The sequence below is a fragment of the Cygnus atratus genome, chromosome 2 (genome assembly GCF_013377495.2).
Source record: "Cygnus atratus isolate AKBS03 ecotype Queensland, Australia chromosome 2, CAtr_DNAZoo_HiC_assembly, whole genome shotgun sequence".
In the NCBI taxonomy this organism is placed as follows: Eukaryota; Metazoa; Chordata; class Aves; order Anseriformes; family Anatidae; genus Cygnus; species Cygnus atratus.
Window position 1 is genome coordinate 87176495 of NC_066363.1, and position 17570 is coordinate 87194064.

General features: G+C 40.7%; 2 protein-coding genes across 4 annotated transcripts in view; both read right to left on the reverse strand.

The window, feature by feature from the left end:
• DDC (dopa decarboxylase) overlaps positions 1-10284 on the reverse strand; it is a 54631-nt gene extending 44347 nt beyond the window's left edge. Inside the window, exons 1-2 of one of the 3 annotated variants that reach the window (XM_050708428.1) lie at positions 9940-10009; positions 3806-4042 (exon numbers count right to left, since the gene is read on the reverse strand). In XM_050708428.1, the coding sequence (XP_050564385.1) occupies positions 3806-4006 (201 nt within the window). In that variant the 5' untranslated portion in view covers positions 4007-4042; positions 9940-10009. Of the gene's footprint in view, positions 1-3805; positions 4043-9939; positions 10010-10205 lie in introns of those variants that run through there. The other 2 variants (XM_050708427.1, XM_035552829.2) reach the window with 2 other exon arrangements.
• The window catches only part of GRB10 (growth factor receptor bound protein 10), a 178470-nt gene continuing 164927 nt past the window's right edge, over positions 4028-17570 (reverse strand). Inside the window, exon 20 of the mRNA XM_050708425.1 lies at positions 4028-4042. The gene's annotated coding sequence lies outside the window, so the exon portion shown is untranslated. The remainder of the gene's footprint in view (positions 4043-17570) is intronic.

The following is a 17570-nucleotide window of genomic DNA, read 5'->3' on the forward strand; positions in this document are numbered from 1 at the left end:
AATATAGAGCAGCCCCTGATAGGACCCACATGCACAGACTTTCACTGACATCCATAACAAGCCAGGGCTGCCACTGTTTATCTCCCCAGCTATAATCCTCTGTGATCTGTAAAACTTGTAACATTCATCTTGGGTTAATCAAGTTAAACTGCCTACTTGCTGGGAGCCATTTGTTTGATGAAACACAGCAGATTCCAGTTGTACCACTCACATAAAGTGAAAAAGTCAAAAGCCCTAGAGCCAGTGCAGCTGTGGTTCTTCCTCTCCTTCTGCCTCCCCTCCCCCCTTCATGTGAATCAGCTGTAAAATTCACTTCTTTTCCATGTTGGAAGAGACACAATCAAATATTCCAAATAGTGTGACATAATTGATCCTTGTTTATTCATCCCTCTGCTGATAAACACTGATACATAAGTGTCTTGGGCTCAGAATTACCACTGTAATGCTTCTTGAACACATTTTATTTCCCAGATCTCATCTAAGGATACCTTTTTTCTGTGGCTTGCTTAGTCTGAACAAAATAGTTCCCTTACCATATAGAAGGGGTAGGTGCTTCAACTGGAAGTTCATAGATTAATGGATCCAGAGGGGGGCAAATTAGTGTCTTTGGTACCACTTGCAGTCAAAACTAAACTTGACCATTTTTGTCTCTAAAAAAGAAGGAGATCTATTTGCAGAGAAAAAAAGCTAGTCTCAGAGAGAAATGTGCTCTCACTGATATCTTTGTATCCAGATCTCTTCCACCTTGGCTTCCTGCTGTGGAGATCAGAGTCCAGCAGTTGTTTCCTCAGTCCATGTGTTAATATAAGAAACTTAGCACCTTTATGTTCATTAACATTAGTGGACTGCTCTTTCAGGGTCTACATCCAATTTCACAAGAAGTCTTCATAAAGAATTTCACCTCTTAAGAATGCTTATTCTCCTTTTGGGTAAAGACAGCAATGGACACATCATTATTGCTTTTCACAATTGATTGATTCTTGGTCATCTGATGGAATACCATGTTCACTTTTTCAGCCATCAAACAGTAGCAAATATCTGAACACAGCAGAGGTGTCAACAAGAAACAAGAATCACTTGTGGGACTGATAGCTTATGAGCAATGTGAGGTTTTACAACCTCTGTCATATTACTTATTCTCTCTGAAGATGCCCTATTCCTCATTTATAAACTGGAAATATGACATTCCTGAGTAAAGCATTAGAAGAGCACTACAGCTAAAAACACTAGGTGTACTTACAGTTGTTTATCTTGTCAGGAAAAGCATGGGAAGAAGATGAAGGGAAAATATAATGGGGATAGACTGTCCCTACAGCCAATTTCAGAAGCCCCTAAAATCAATTACAAATAGTTTTAAAGGTGTCTAAAACAAATGTTAACAATTCTTCCTATCCTACACTCTTCTAATACTCCCTGCCTCTGTATGTTTTTACAGTTCCATCATTTTCACACTTTGGCTTCTGTGGACACAGCTAACAGAGGCAGCCACCAGATGCAGCAGTTTGTGCAGCAGTATAAGCAGAAGGGCAGACAGAAACCGCCAGAAACCCTGCTAAGGTTATTATATCTAGCCAGTTATTATATATAGCCAAAATAGGCTAACAGCACCCCAGGCCACGTTAGGAAAGCTGTTGCCAGAGGGTCAAGAGAGGTGATCCTTCCTCTCTACTCAGCACTGGTGAGGCCACATCGGCAGTTTTTGTCTGGTGCTGGGGTCTCCAATACAAGAAAGACATGAACATACTGAATTGAGTCCAGTGAAGGGACATGAAGATGATTCATGGATTGGAGCATCACTCATATGACAAGAAGCTGAGAGAGCTGTGATTGTTCAGCTTGGAGAAAGCTCAGTAGGGATCTTGTCAAAGTGTATAAATGCATCATGGGAAGGTAAAAAAGATGAAGCCACATTCTTCTCAGTGGTATCCAGTGACAAGACAAAAGGAAATGGGTACAAATTGAAATACAGAAAATTCCACTTAAACATAATTTTATTTTTTTTTTTTTACTGTGAGGGTGGTGAAACTTTGGAACAGGACAACAGAGTGGTTGTGAAGGCTTCATCCCTGGAGATATTCAACACCTAACTGGTCATGGTGCTCTCTAACTGACCCTGCATTGGACAAGGGCGGGGACTAAATGATCTCCCATCCTCAGCTACCCTATGACTCTGTGATTGTGTGCTCATGTGAGACTTCAGTACTTAATATAAACACAGGCAGAATCATAGTTACTGAACTAGGATTTATGTACTCATGCTCATGGTGTCACAAATACCAACGTTTCATACCAGAGTAAAGTTTTGGATAGAACATTTTTTTTTTCTTCAGAATGTATTACTTGTACTAAGTCAATTTATTTGCTATTTATTTGCAAAAAACAATTTAGGTAAGAGGGAACATGACATGTTGATGACATAATTGGAATTCAATGCCTCACTTTCTATTCTCAAATGATTCATCTCTTATTTTTTAATTTGGTATTATTTTATTGAATGTTCTCAAGTTATTGTGATAGGTTCGCAGCAAAGTGTTTTCTGTTCTACTTCACAGAGAAGAGAATAGTTAGTATTTTCCTCTAGTGAAAAAGAAAAAAAGGCTTTCAAAACTAAACATATTTCAGGATCTAACTACTTTATTATCATTTAGCACGAACATTTGGTATAAACTGTCTTTAAAATGTTATAACAACAATCATATTCATGAGCAGCAAAGTATTTACATATGTTGGCCATAATTCTCTTATCAAATCTGCACTGATTTAATTCTGTTGGATTTAAGATTTCCTCCACAAATCTCTGGGAAGAGTGGAGCGATTTCCGTTGACTTTAGTGGAGCTTTTGCCTGTGAGACAGGACAGCAGGGTTGGCTCCAAGAGAAACAAGATAAAAACATATCAAATATCAAATATTTACATTGGTCAATGAAAGGGAATTGGTATTACAGTACACTGACTAAACACATTTGCAGAGCAATGATTCCATGTTTAGTCACATAGCAATCGTATCAGCTATCTACATCCAGAGAAGCAATCCAAAATGGTTATTGCAGGGATCCAAAGGAGGGATTCTTTATTAGCATCTATTAATCATCCAGCCATCTTCAAGCTACTTAGAGTCCTTAGGAGACAAGTACATATTTAAAATAAAAAAGGTATATCATCAGTGGTAAAACAAGAAGAAAAATTCAGAACTGAGCAAATGCCAGACGCTTTGCTTTGCACTGTCTGTTCAACACTAATCTATCCAAAGACTAATATTTAGGTAGTGGCCATCTGCCTTAAAGGGTACTAGAAGAAGTCAACATTTAGGAGAATAAGTCAACATAAAAAGTACTGGGGAGAATCCTTTCTAGTCAACTCTAATAAAAAGAAGTCTCATAAGACAATTTTAACATTTAAAGATCAGCTTGAAGGAACACTTTATGAACAGCAGACAAATAAAAATCTCATTTTATAAAACATTTAATGTGCTTTGCAAGTAGCAAATATATCACATGAAATTGAAAGTTGGGAAGCTCTGCCTTAACTGATTCAAGAGAGGAAAAGGGATTATTTCCAAAAGCAAGCCTTACATCAAGCAAAAGAATGATTTGATTATTTCTAGCAAGAACAGAAAACATCAGTTGTGTAAAGCGTTGGAACACATTTAACTATGGACATACATCAGACACCTCCCTTTTAAAAGCTAATCCATGTGGGTGTTTCTGTTCATGAAGTCTGCACAGCCTTCACCCACACTTTCCTGAAAGTCTTTGAATACCTAGACGCAGTATTGAATATTGCATTACAGAAACATTTTCCTTACCCCTGGCATAATGATCTTCTCAATGTCTTTAAAGACATCCTCAAAGCTCTCAGGATCCTGGGGTGCACAGTCCGGAATGAGGGGCCTCAGATACCCTGGTTCCACATCTGGGAAGACCTGTCTTTTATCTATCTTCTCCAGGTAATCTGCAACATAGTCCACCATCTCCTTCCCTCTCTTGCGAAACTCTGCAGCATCCATGGGTATCAGAGTTTACGACTTACCAGAAAAGAAAACCTAAAAAGAAAGAAAAGTCACTTTTGAAAGAAAATATCACTAGTTTCAGAACTGTTATTCAGGTAATTTATAGAATGACTCTCATGGCCTTTTGGAAAAACTAGACCATATGCTTTTATTTTTAATTTCTGCATATTACGCCAATACCCACACAATGTTGCATTCTGTTTTCCATTCATTCTGGAGTGCCTTTCTGTTGCACTCCAGCTTTAGCTGGATATTGCACAGAAGTAAACCAGGCTGCTACAGCTTTGACGTCTACATCATGAAGTAGATTAGATTAACACAGGTAGGCCTTATCTTTATCTCAGAAGAGCAGTAGAGGCACATTGATGAAGATTCATCAATCACAGATTTAATCCCTTCTGCTGCTGGTCGACACAAGAACGTGGCACTGCTCACACATAATAATCAGCTCCCTCTTGCCTTATAAAGAAGAGTTTTAAGGAAATAGCATGCTACATGTTTCTATTGTAATCTATAATAACAAACTATAACAACTACAGTTATCACAGTGATCCACTGTGCTGCCCTGTCATCGTATCTACTTCTTGCCTCTTGTCTTGCTTCAAGATTTAGCTTCTTTACTCTTTCACTATAAATGCACGTGCTATGCCAACAACAACAAAACCTTACTTCTTGTTGAGGTTCAATCAGAATTCACTTAGAGTTGAATCAGAATTCAGTTAGAGTTGATCTGTACTGTATTTTGCAGGAGGAAGCAGCTCTGCCTGGGGCTGTCCCTATTTCCCAGACATTGGGCAGCAGTGCCAGGTGCGCTTTGCACAAGGCAGAACAGGGTGAGCACTCCCAAGGAGATGTATGGCTAGGGTGACTGAGCTGGAGTTTGCCAGCAAAGTGCTGTGCAGACATAAACTTATATTGCCAGGGTGCCTGCTCCCGCTGTCCTGGCCCCACCAACTTTTGTGCTCAACCAATACAAAGCTGAGACCACAGTTCCTAAAAAGCTCCCAAGCATCTTTATACGCTCAGAGTGAGTGAATAATCCTGTTCCTTGGGATCCAGAAAGAAAATTGGTGAAAGAAACAAGGATACTCGCTGCTGGCATAAATAATTATTATGCTTAGTTCACATACCTTCAGATCTTCACTTTGTAAGGAAATAACTATATTAAGTGTAATATGAATATTATGTAATTAAGAGACAATTTCTTACATATCGGTTATTTCTGCTGAGAATTTATAATTGAGGGCATCATTTTGAGAAAAGAGAGACCCTTCTGGGCTTTATTGTACTTGAAGTAGCACTGTCACATTACAAAAGAAAGACATCACTGATAAACACCATCCTAGAGACATCTCTGCTGCCACAAATAGAGGATCTGGGATTTCTGTGGAGCAGCTGCTGCTGTTATTTAGGAAGGCAGGGTGCTGCTGTAGGTCACGAACCACTTAGGAATGTGGGGATCTGCACAGGAGAGACTTCCAGCCCCCCAGGGAATAGCTGTTCTTGCCGCTATTGTGTTAGCATTGTATTACTCTCCTTAACCACCATGTAAGTGTTTATTTGGCTCTCTCTCTGTACATTTCTGAAAGGGGAACTAGGACCTTTCTCAGATCTTGCTACTAAATTGCTGGAAACGCATTACCAATTGTCATTACGGTCCTTCGAGGATCCCGATGGGCAGGTTTGTGTGTCATCTCCCCTTTGAAAGACTGTTTAAGCAAGCAGTTTTGTTTCTCCTCCTTTACGATGATTCTATTTCTTCAATATCCCAAATCCTGCGTGCATTTTCATTTAACATATCTTTAATCACAGTTGACAATTTTAATAAACTTTCTACATAAATCAGCATTGACTGGGGTAATCAATATGCTTCTCTGTGGCAGCAAATTACACCCAAAGGCACAGTTCTTTGGGTTAGATATTTTCACCAGAAGAAATATTGCACAGCTTTCCTTCTTTCTTAAGGCATCTCTACCTTAACCCTTAAGTAATGCTGCCATTATTTTTTTTTACATTACTTCATTCATCAGTTCATTGCTAGAGCATACTCCAAAGAACTTTTCAATGGTAATCTGTTTGTTTGGTAGTGGTTTTGGTTGTTTTTTCCCCCTCTGGAGTCAGAGATGAATGCTGTTAAAAATAAGAATTTAGCCCGTGAGTGCCAAATTAAGGGGAGTTGCCCAAGAGTGAACTGAGTCAGAACTTGGGGATTTGGTCTTCCAGCACTATTGATGCTCAGTACTGACTTAATGCTATTCCCCTAGACTTTTAAACACGAATCTGTTCAGCTGAACATTTCATCCAATGTCAGTGTGCCCAATGAACTGTCAGTACCATGTCAGGACAGATAAGAGCTTCACCATACTTTTATTGGCTCTCCAGCTTTACTTGATATCACTCAAAGACAGATCATTAACACAGAAGTTTCTGTGCTCGCTTAGTCTTTTCCCAAAGTATAAATTGAATGGCATAAATTAAATAGCATCACGTATAAGCTCAAAACAACTCAGACACACAGATAAAAATAAATGTACTTTATCACATTACTACTACATGGATACTATGTTATACAGCTTGTGGCTGTTTCTTTACTACCTAGATTTTTTTGGATCTGAAATTTCTTTCTATTCCAAGTAGTATTTGCATCATCTTTCTTCTATATACTATATTGATATAATTTATTGCCATTTTCATTATTAGCAGTTTGCACAAACTTTTTTCTGGATATCGGGTTAAGTAAATAAAACTTGGATCTAAACATCAGGTACACATTTTGTGATTGGGGCTATCACCACTGAACTGAAATTTGTCAGTTCTGGTTGCCAGCTACATATTTATGTAATCACTGAGTTCTTATTCATTGTTTGCTATCGTTCTTCCCATGAATGGGAGGTCCAATGACTCATCCTAAATCGTTTCGGATCTCATAACACAGTGTTGCAACAGCATTCTCAAAATTCAGGAAAAAGAACTAAATTATAGAGGAAACCTACGGTTTTGCATAGGATAGGTAATCGATCCAGGAAGCTTAGGCATAAAAAATGGGAGGATGAAGCATCCACCCCAAATCTGCCATGAGTTACTGCAGCGTTATAAATTGATACTAACGAATATCTAGTTAACCTCTAATAAACTTTCAATTCACTTCTAGCTACTAGAAATACATCAGTCTACTTCAACTGGAAGCAAAGTACTTAATTCTTCTTTTCCCCAAACACAATACCGAGAAGTTAAAATGAACGTCTGTCCGTATCTATGTATCTGTGCATCTTCTTTCCTAAAAGTTCTTGCCTGAAAATGCCTTAACTACTGTAATACACGTATCTCACAGGGAACTGTGAATGCACAGTACTTGCAGGAACACAGCAGTCATCGGAAAGACCACTTACACTTACACTCTCATCCCTATTTTTACTCTCCTCCTCAATTGTTCCTTACAGATCACACTCCCTCTGCCTAATAGCATTATTTGCTACGGAAGCCACATCTAGTAGACTGAATATCTGACAATTGAAATGCTGACCAGTTTAGTACTATAAAAATGCAAATTACTTCACCTTTCTACCAGTACAGAAGACTTCTCACTTCTGCCTCTCATGTGCATGTGCAATGTGTATAATGCAACAACACAATGAGCGCAGAAGTTCCTGGTAGGCAGGATGTTTTAGAAATTTGGAATGGGATTTTCTAAGGAGCAAAATACTTCAGACAACTCAGCCCTTATGGTCTGAACTGCTTGAGAGTACCCATATTTTCTGAAGGGCTGAGTGTTACAATCTGAGTGTACTTGGAAAGATCCACTTAAGTCAAACGGACTTCAACTGGAAAATAATGCAGGCTGAGTTTCCGAAACTAAATGGAAACTTCAAAGAAACCAATCCTCTCTCTGAAGCTCTTGATAGTGGTCTGCTTTTACCAAGGCCATAAAGACTGGTAAAGGCTCCATGCCCCAGCGATCCCACACCTCCCAGGATTAATTTCAGCATATTCAACATCTGCCAGCTGAACTCCAACTGAGGTGAGCACAGCTTTTCAGGAGGCACCCAGCCTAATTATCAACCCCTGATACTTTGAAAGCACGGTCTATGCAAATTCATTAAAAGCCTCACTTGGGTTGATAAAATATAAGTTTATCAAACATATATTATGTCTGAGTCATATATTACGACTTTTGTTCCCAACAAACGTCCACTGATATTGTCAACACCGCATACTTCTTTGGATCAAGTCCTACTTTACTGGAGAAGATTGAGTTTTGCTATTGACTTCAGGTAAGAGCAAGAACCATATTCACCTTAAATGATACGAGTTTATCTTTAGCTTTATTTATATATAAGCTCTTTGATCTTTAATTTTGATGGGACTTGTCACAGGACAAGTATACAACATGATCTAAAGTTGACATAGCTTTTGATGCCTTGTTTAAACTAATCTTTCTACCTGAGTGCACTGAAATTAGAACATGGTAATATTTTATTTTAGTGAAGTGACCAAAAACTGTTTTTCGCCTTTAGATTGTATATTTAGTGTCATGTTCATTCACAAAACATTTTCTACTTTTATCTGAAACTGAACCATACAAATGAGCACTTTACACATAAGAGTATCAAATACACTTGTAGATATAATACTATGTAGAGAACATTTTGATTATTTATTATTTCTGTTAACAGTGTTATTTATAATTTAGATTATTTTTTATGTGTGTGTGTATTAACTAAGTATAAAATGTAAAAGATAGCTAAATACTACCAGGAAATTTCTAATGGGAAAAAAATTAAAAAATAAAAAAATAAAGAAAAAATAGAAGAGAAGCATGAGAGAAAAAGAAAAGGAAAAAGAAGGAAGAAAAAAGAGAAAAGAAAAAAATAGTAAATGAGGAAGGAGGTGTATTTGATGTAATTTTATGAGCACCTGTTCTCAAGTTGATCAAAGCGAAATAATAAAAAAAAAAACTAACATCAATAAAATGTTCGAGCAGATCTTATTATTAAATACAGAAAGGAAGAACACACAGACACCAATAACACCTTAAAATGATGGCTGCACTGGCTCAAAAAAAGCAATAACTATATATCTTTCCAGTAAATGAGACAAGTGCACTTTCTATTCTGCCAACGGTTTGTTGCAGAAAATAGTGTAATTTAAAGGTCTGGGATGCTACAGTGACATTGCTGGAGGATTCTGCTATTGAACCCAAGAAGCTGAAGGTTTTTGCAGATGTTGCGACTATGAAACTGAATTTCTACTACTGACAATTGGAGTATTGCTTAAATAAGGACTTCAGGATGAATTTCATTTCAGTGTGAGTAGAAAGAAACTAGATTTACTCTGTACTCTAGTTTTGCACAAGGCAAGAGTTAGGTATATATGTTACAGGCCCTGCATTTCATTTAATAATTTAATTTTCCAACTAGTATGTGCTGGTTTTATTCATTGCTGTCACTCGCACAGAGTCTGCCACTTACTAATTTTCCCTTCTGAGTTTTTGTTATGGTAGAGGGAAAGGGCTATTTCTGAAGAAAACCTCACCCTAATAAGTCATGTGTTGAATTTATCTTGAAAATGTTATTATTCAGAATATTTCACAGAGAATTTCTCAGGGTCTGCATGGTTATTCAAAACTGGTGCACTTGGAAAGGTAAGGTATAAACTTTTGAGAGCATGGCATTCCGCAGAAACATACATAAATGGTTATATAAATAATGTAAAAACAAGTAAACACAAAAATGAGAAGCACACACTGCATTGTGCAAACTTAGATTAAAAGGAAATGCTTTTTTGAGCATCCTGGATTATCCCTAAAATATCACAGGCTGGCTGTTTATTAGCTGAGCTCCAACTCCAAATAACCAATTGTTGCACTAATCCAAACGTACCAACTTGAATCGAACAACCACAAGGCTTTACGGACAAAGAATATTACTTACAGCGAGTTGGTAAGGTCCTTCCTTCTCCTCTCTTTCTCCCTGTCTGTCTTTGCTCCTGTGTGACAGCTATAAAGCGCAGAGGATGCAGCTGCCAGTATATATAGGCAGAGGATCCCCGTCCCCTCAGCCTATCACAGCCAAGTGCTTTGCATTTAACATTCAGCAGCAGCATCTCCCCCTCCTCCCACACCTCCTCCAAAATATATTTAGAGAGAAAAGCCACCCAAAAGGCGGACTGATGTAACTGAGAAGCGGCCATTACTTACGTTAACTGCCAAGTGAAGTCACGTACGTTTCTTTCCAAGAGTGCCTGACCACACACTCCTGCTCTGCCTCACACACTCTGGCATTTCTACTGTGGCTGTCGCTGTAAGAGCAGTGCGTTGAACCGCTCCTGTGAAATCTTATTTTCAGGGAGAAGGCACAAATGAGGTTGAAATACCATTCAACTCTCCGCAAGCTCTGAACTGGTATACATATTGGATTAACAGTCTAACAATAATCTTCAATTATGCTGTATCAAATTTCTTCCAGTTTCCCTCTTTCGTCAGATGTGCACTTAAAAGCAACAGGAAATTTTCATTTTTATTTTTTTTTTCTGTTCTCAAAGGAAAGTTTTATGGGGAATTCACTCTCTGAGAAACCAGGTGACTGCCTGTCATTTTCTATTTAGTTCAAGTTTGTTTGGAAAAATAGTATCAGCATTTCCTAGCCCTAAACAGCTTATAGCCAGGTAGTGGTGGCAGGAGAGCCGGGACAGCCACTGCTCTCACCCTGGTCTTCAGCACACCGGAGTATTGCAGCCAACCTTTTTGTGAAGGAGGAAAACTTTCTCTTCTGTCATATCTTTTAAAACTGTGATAGCTGTGTTTGCTGTTATACTGATATAAACCCAACTATAACTCTGCTAACAATTCTGAAAGCCTATTCAAAATAAAAATGCAAACGAAAATCTGGGGATAGGCTTGAAGTGAAATCTTCACTTTGGTGCTCATTGTGCCTGACGTTGTTCTGTGACTGGACTTGCATTTTCAGTTCTGGGGTTGTGCCTGGTGTAATGGTCAGTCCATAACCTTGCAAGCACTGTGAAATCCCAGTGTCAGTTGCAGCTGGCTCAGTGTTTTCCACTGCAGACCAGCTTCTGACTGAGCAGGGTTACAGCTTGGACAAACTGGGCCCCACAAGAATAAAAGTGCTTTAGCAATTTTTCCTGTTACTTGTTCCATTCAGATGAAAAAGCTGAAAATCCTAAATATGTTGTAAGGGTTTAAGACATGCAGAATCTGAAGGTATCTCTAGTAAACATAAAGATAACTCAATCTGTCTTTAATGTTTGATCTATAATGGCTTGCAAAAGGTAAATAAATTTCAAAGGAAATTTTAAAAAGTGAAATTATAATTAAGACTTGAGTATGAAGATGCTGTTTTAATCGGAATGTCGAAATAACACCTCAAAGTAACCTGATGTGTTTGTACCTTTCTGCTGTACCTGTAACTTGCCTTAAAAGTTGCTATGACCAGGGAATACTTACACTTCCTATTAAAATTATATTTATTTCATCCCTGAAAAAGAAGAAGGAAATGAAATGTGGAAGGAACAGTGGGCAAGGGTATAAAGGGAAATGAATGCCCATCTAAAAGGTATATCCCATTTCCTTCTGGAATTCTATGTAGTTCTTCTGGCTAATGTAAATGTAGTTCTTCTGGCTATTATTACTTTTCATAATTCTCCTTACCAACTGTTGGTAACACACAAATCATTGCTTAACAGAATCTTCCTGCTGTGGACAAAAGCAAGATCATTTTGTAAGGAATGGTCCAGCAATTCGTGCCGCTAAGGGGTTTGAGGGGTTAACATTAAGGCCTGGGTTTAGGTGATAAGAGAACAAAGGGATTTCTTCAGAGAAAAACTCCTGACTCTGCATGGATGTGCAGTAACTTCTGACATCCGGCCAAGAGACCGCTAGATAAGGAGGAAGAAGATGAGCCTCCCCGTCCGAGCGGCCCCCGAGAGACTAACAGAGACTGATAAGCAGGTGCACCTGGGAGGACTTCGGATTCGGGAAACCAATTATAATAACCCTGCCTCTTCTAGAAGTAGTAACGAATATGTATTAGCCTAGGAGTATAAAAATTAGCCGTCTTACGTAACGGGTGTGAATCCTGGTGGAGCAGAGACTCCCGGCGCACCCAGCGCTGTTTGCTTGCCTCTATTCGTTTAATAAATTGTAAACTTTGATTGCAGTCCTATTTGGGACTCAGTCATTTATAACAATTTCACACTGATAGACAGCTCAGCTGTAACACACCACTCTCTCACTCCCCATCTCTCACTCCCTGTCTTCAAAATAACAGGGTAGAAAATACGATGAAAAAAGACTCAAGGGTTGAAATAAGGACAAGTAGGACCAGTTATCATCATGGGGAAAACAGACTCAGCGTAGGGAGGTTAATGTAATTTATTGCCTAACACTGGTGGACTAGAACAGTGAGAAACTAAAAGCAAACTAAAACACCTTCCCCCCATCCACCCTCTTCTACCTCCTCCTCCCGACCGCCACTCCTTCAGGGTCACTCCCTGCCCCTGCTCCGCATGGGATCCCTCCCACGGGATGCCGTCCTTCCCGAACTGAGCCTGCGGGGGCTGCCCACAGGCAGCAGCTCTTCAAGCACTGCTCCCACATGGCTCCGTACCACGGGGTCCATCCCCCAGGAGCAAACTGCTCCAGCACGAGTCCCCCACGAGCAGCAGCTCCTCCCAGACCCCCTGCTCCTGCGTGCGCTCCTCTCCACGGGCTGCAGCTCCGGCCCGGGGCCTGCTCCTGTGGGGGCTCTCCATGGGCCGCAGCCTCCTCCAGGCCACATCCACCTGCTCCACCGGGGGCTCCTCCACGGGGGGGCTGCAGCGTGGAGATCTGCTCCGTGTGGGACCCATGGGCTGCAGGGGGACAGCCTGCTCCACCAGGGGCCTCTCCACAGGCCGCAGGGGAACTGCTGCTGCCTGCCTGGAGCACCTCCTGCCCTCCTGCTGCACTGAACTGCACAGCAGTTGCTTTATTTTTCCCCTTTCCTAAATCTGCTCTCCCAGAGGCCCACCCAGCCTCGCTCCCTGGCTCAGCTCCAGCCAGCAGCAGGTCCCTTTTGGAGCTGTCTGGAGCTGGCTCTGATCTGACATGGGGCAGCTGCTGGGCTCCACTCACAGAGGCCACCCTGCAGACCCCTGCTACCAAAACCTTGCCACACAAGTCTAGTACAGCAGGCATTGGCTATGGCCTGGCAAATTTCTTCCAGATCCTTGAGTATACTGGCTCCCTCACAGAGAACTTCTCTTATTGCAGAAACACAATGAATAGAACAGCTTATCTTTATTGCAAATTTTTTTCATAATTCGTGATACCAGTGTGTCAGAAATAACAGATGATCCTGAAAGGTTCAAAGGCCAGGACTTGTTGGTAAGCAACCAACAGAGCATACCACTCAAAAGAGCTAACAGGAGACTTGGTAAGCAACCAACAGAGCATACCACTCAAAAGAGCTAACAGGAGACAGGCATCAATGTTTTTGCACATGGAAGTATGTCACCCTGTCAATGATAAATAATGCTTTCCCATGCAACGATAGTACCAATTCATTCCCATTTTTACATCTTTGCTCAGCTCTGTGGTTTGCAAATGAGCTGGGAGAGATAACATGTTTGAATAGGAGGCTCCAGCTCAGCACTGGAGAATGATACAGACAATGTGTTATCAGTCACTCTACAGTCCCCTGTGCCAGTTTGTGAGAACCAGACATGGATCAAAGCAGTGGCAGTTAAACAGCTTGCATCCACTTCCCAGTATTTCTCATCTCTTCCATTGCTATATAACGCACCTTAGAAATTAAAAGGCAGTTTTCCCAACCCTTCAGTCCAGTTACGATTACATGTTACTCCCAACTTTATTTTTCCCTCACCTGTGAAGAATAGCATTTCTCATGCTGCCTCCTGGTGTGACTGAATTTGGACACAATGTGTATGTGCTGTAGATCACCAAACCCTATGTTGTTTGAACAAACCTTAGCTATAAAGCAAACAGCTTTAAATTGACCCAGATTCTATCAATATTTTAGACACTGAGGAAAAAAACTTGAAGCAACTAATAAGGAATTATGCTACCACACTGTTTGTTCTTGTTTTCACCATTTGTTGTCAAAAGAACATTCACTGTTGTCCACACATAAGAAAAAACACTGGCTTATTGCTTAGTACTTGATTTACTCCCCATCTGTAGTTTGAGGATGACCTTTGGAGGCTGCAGGACTTTTTTCATGCTTCCCTGGCTGTTGCTTCTTCAGAAGGAAATAGTAGCAGAACCCTGTTTGTATCTGCTTTTTTTTCCTCAATATACTCCTCCATGAATTCAATAATACTGGTAATGGAAGAGAAAATTACCTACAAAAAGGAAAAGGAAAGAAAGAAGACTTAAGAATCACTCAGATGTACCATACGTCCTTATATATTCCATAAACAAGGTCCAAATTTGCATGAGCCACAAAGATGAGACAAGAAATGAATATTTTAGCAGAAATGTGCAGCTAAATTTTCTGGAAAAAAAAACAGAGGGTGTATTTCCTTTGGAAGAGAGTAAGAATTAAATAAAGCCTTCAGACACAAATAGATGGATTACTTGCATCATATGAGGATAAAAAACAAATCTCCTGCAGAACATAAGTAGACTTTGCAACAGATTAGCCAGGAGATAACTCTCAGACAGGGCTGACAAACTGGGAAAGTGTCTTTTATTTCATGAATATTTTATGTGACTTGTTGTCCCTGTTCAGTTCCATATTGCTGTCTGTGTGAAGGTAAACCAAAGATGGATAGAAAGGAACTGCTAACGAAGTGAACGTGGATGCAGACTCAAACATAGCTTTGGAGGACTTAACTTACACTTGCTGGTTCAAGGCAGCCTAAGCATTTTAGTCTTATGGAAGCAAGCCTAAAGAAAGAGAGAGATTGTGATGAACTGAAAAAGTGTCAATAGAAAAGCTGACAGGCTGTGAAGAGTCACAGTGAGAGCAGGCTGCCATCACGGTATGCATCTTCTTCCAATACACAGATAGGAATAGCTTGTGCTGTAAGCTGAGATGTGCTTAACCTGGGGATGCAGGCACTGCTGGGGCACTCATCCAGCCACACACTGCCCACAGAAAGAAATTCCCTAAAGTGCTGACCACTGTAAGCCTCACAGAAGCTACGGCTGAAAGATGAACTGCTGAAAGGGCTTAAATGTGCTAATAAGACCTCATGTCAGAAAAGCATATTATAGCTTTATAGGTTTATGAATTGAATAGTCCACTGTGTGGGTGAAAAGATGGACCCAGATGAGGCGTGAGGAAAAAGATGGCTTGAGATACAGAAGGAAAACAATGCAGTGCTTGTTCTTATGCAGGTGGTTTGTTTTGATCGCTGTTTACCAAGATACCAAAGATCACACAACGCTTGGTCTAGGAGGGTTTTTGTCACAGGCTGTGATTAATGCATTGTCATGAGGACAAAGCACTACCACATACTGCTTGCATTAAGCTTGGAAGTACATTTGCCACCAACTTAAGCCTCAAGTCATTCTTTAGGGGATGAGAACAACATTGGAGTCGCCTTGTAAAGACCACATTGATGCCCAGTTGTCTGAGATTATGGCAAGTACTATGGCAAGGGATCACACTGGTGTTTCTTGCCCTTCTTCCCCTACAGCTTTGTTGCAAAGGCGTCTTTGACTCCCCTTGAGCCCTGTGCTCACATGACCACCTTCCTAGAGAAGACCAATGCCAACTTTCTGGGGAATTTATTCTTAATAAGCACACAAGAATAAAAGTTACCAAGTGCACAGACTTAAACTTTCTCCAAGAAAGACAAAATACTTTATGCGTAACAGCCTCAGGGCTCTGGAGAACTGAGTGGGAACTGAATCTTCCACACAGACGGGGGTCTCTGGTCACGGACACGCTCACAGTCAAAGCAATGAGTAAGGTAACGTTCACTGCCGTCTGTGGTGGGTTATTGTCTCCATCTCAGCACTGGCAGTGATCTATGTACACGTCTCAACTGCTTGAGTGCGATGTGTGATTTTTGCCTAGGAAGATGCATTTCAACTAAGACGTAAGGCTTTCCACCAGAGCCACCAAGCATTCGCACACTCCGTCTTGCCAACTCTGTAGGAAGGGCAATCATCTCCAGCGAGGAGGCAAAACAGACAGCCAGGAAAGAGAACAGCTGAAGCTGCTGCAGGTAGCTTCACCACGGCGCAGCTAGCCATATCCCCAGCCAGAACTGCCTGCCATCTGTTCTCTTTACAATACTGCTAACTTCCACACCTCAGATAATCACTGCTCTCACATTATCATTAGGAGAGAAAGGCACTCACTTAGACAGGATTTACATGTGACTGGAGGAGACAGGCAGTTAAACAAGAAGGATAGTCCTAGTCACTCATTACCTTTGTGCTCAGAGAGAGTTCAAGTTCTTGTTTTCCAGTACAGATGCAAGCCTTTGCCATATGTTGTGCGATTATGGATAAGTCCTCAGGAGCAGCTTCCATAAAATATTTTGCTAGGAAGAGCTGTTCTCTTCCAGCTTGTTTTTCTGTGTTTCCACGTTTGGCTCCAGCTCCAGCTGGAATCCAAATGGCCTAAATCCAGGTCAGGTTTAATGTGGCAGCACCTCCCCAGTCACACTCTGGCAAAGTTTGTCTCCAGTCAGAGGCACAGATTTCGAACCTCTGTGTGCAAAGGTCTGATGTTGCTGGTCTAGAAGCTACCTGTGTTTATACAAGTCTTTCCGTGTAGTTCCCTGAGAGATGATCCAGTCCACTTTTGGGAGTTTTGAGATGGACTTTTTTTTTCCTTCTTTCCGCTAATTCTTTAAATCTAGAACTATTTGCTTTATTTAGGCGTGATCTTGACTTTAGGAGTGGAGTCTTAAGAGACAACTCTTCTACATCTATCACCAGCCTAACCTTCATCAGCAGGATGTGTTTAAGAAATGCCATTTTTCACTCTTCTCCTGGAGAAAAGAAGGCTCCAGGGAGACCTCATTGTGGCCTTTCAGTACTTCAAGGGGCCTTATAAAAAGGATGGAGAAGGACTCTTTACTTGGGTAGATAACGATAGGACAAGTGGGAATGGTCTTAAACTAAAAGAGGGGAGATTTAGATTAGATATAAGGAAGAAATTCTTCACTCAGAGGGTGGTGAGGCACTGGCACAGGTTGCCAGAGAAGCTGTGCATCCCTGGAGGTGCTTAAGGCCAGGCTGGATGGGGCCTTGGCCAACCTGGTCTGGTGGGGGGTGTCCCTGCCCATGGCAGGGGGGTTGGAGTTAGATAACCTTTAAGGTCCCTTCCAACCTGAGCCATTCTATGGTTCTAGGAGTCTATGATTCAATGGTCGGAGAATACAGAATGGAGGGAAAGTATGCTGAAGGAAGGAGAATGACCAGCACATTTTATTTTATATACTTGGCAATATGTCTTGGAACAAAATACCTTACCTGCCTTTAGCTGCTACTGAATTCTCAGTGATAATATCTCCGTTTCTCTCTTTCAACAAGACACCAATCCAAACCTATGCCTATTACTCACTGAAGCAGAAATAAAGA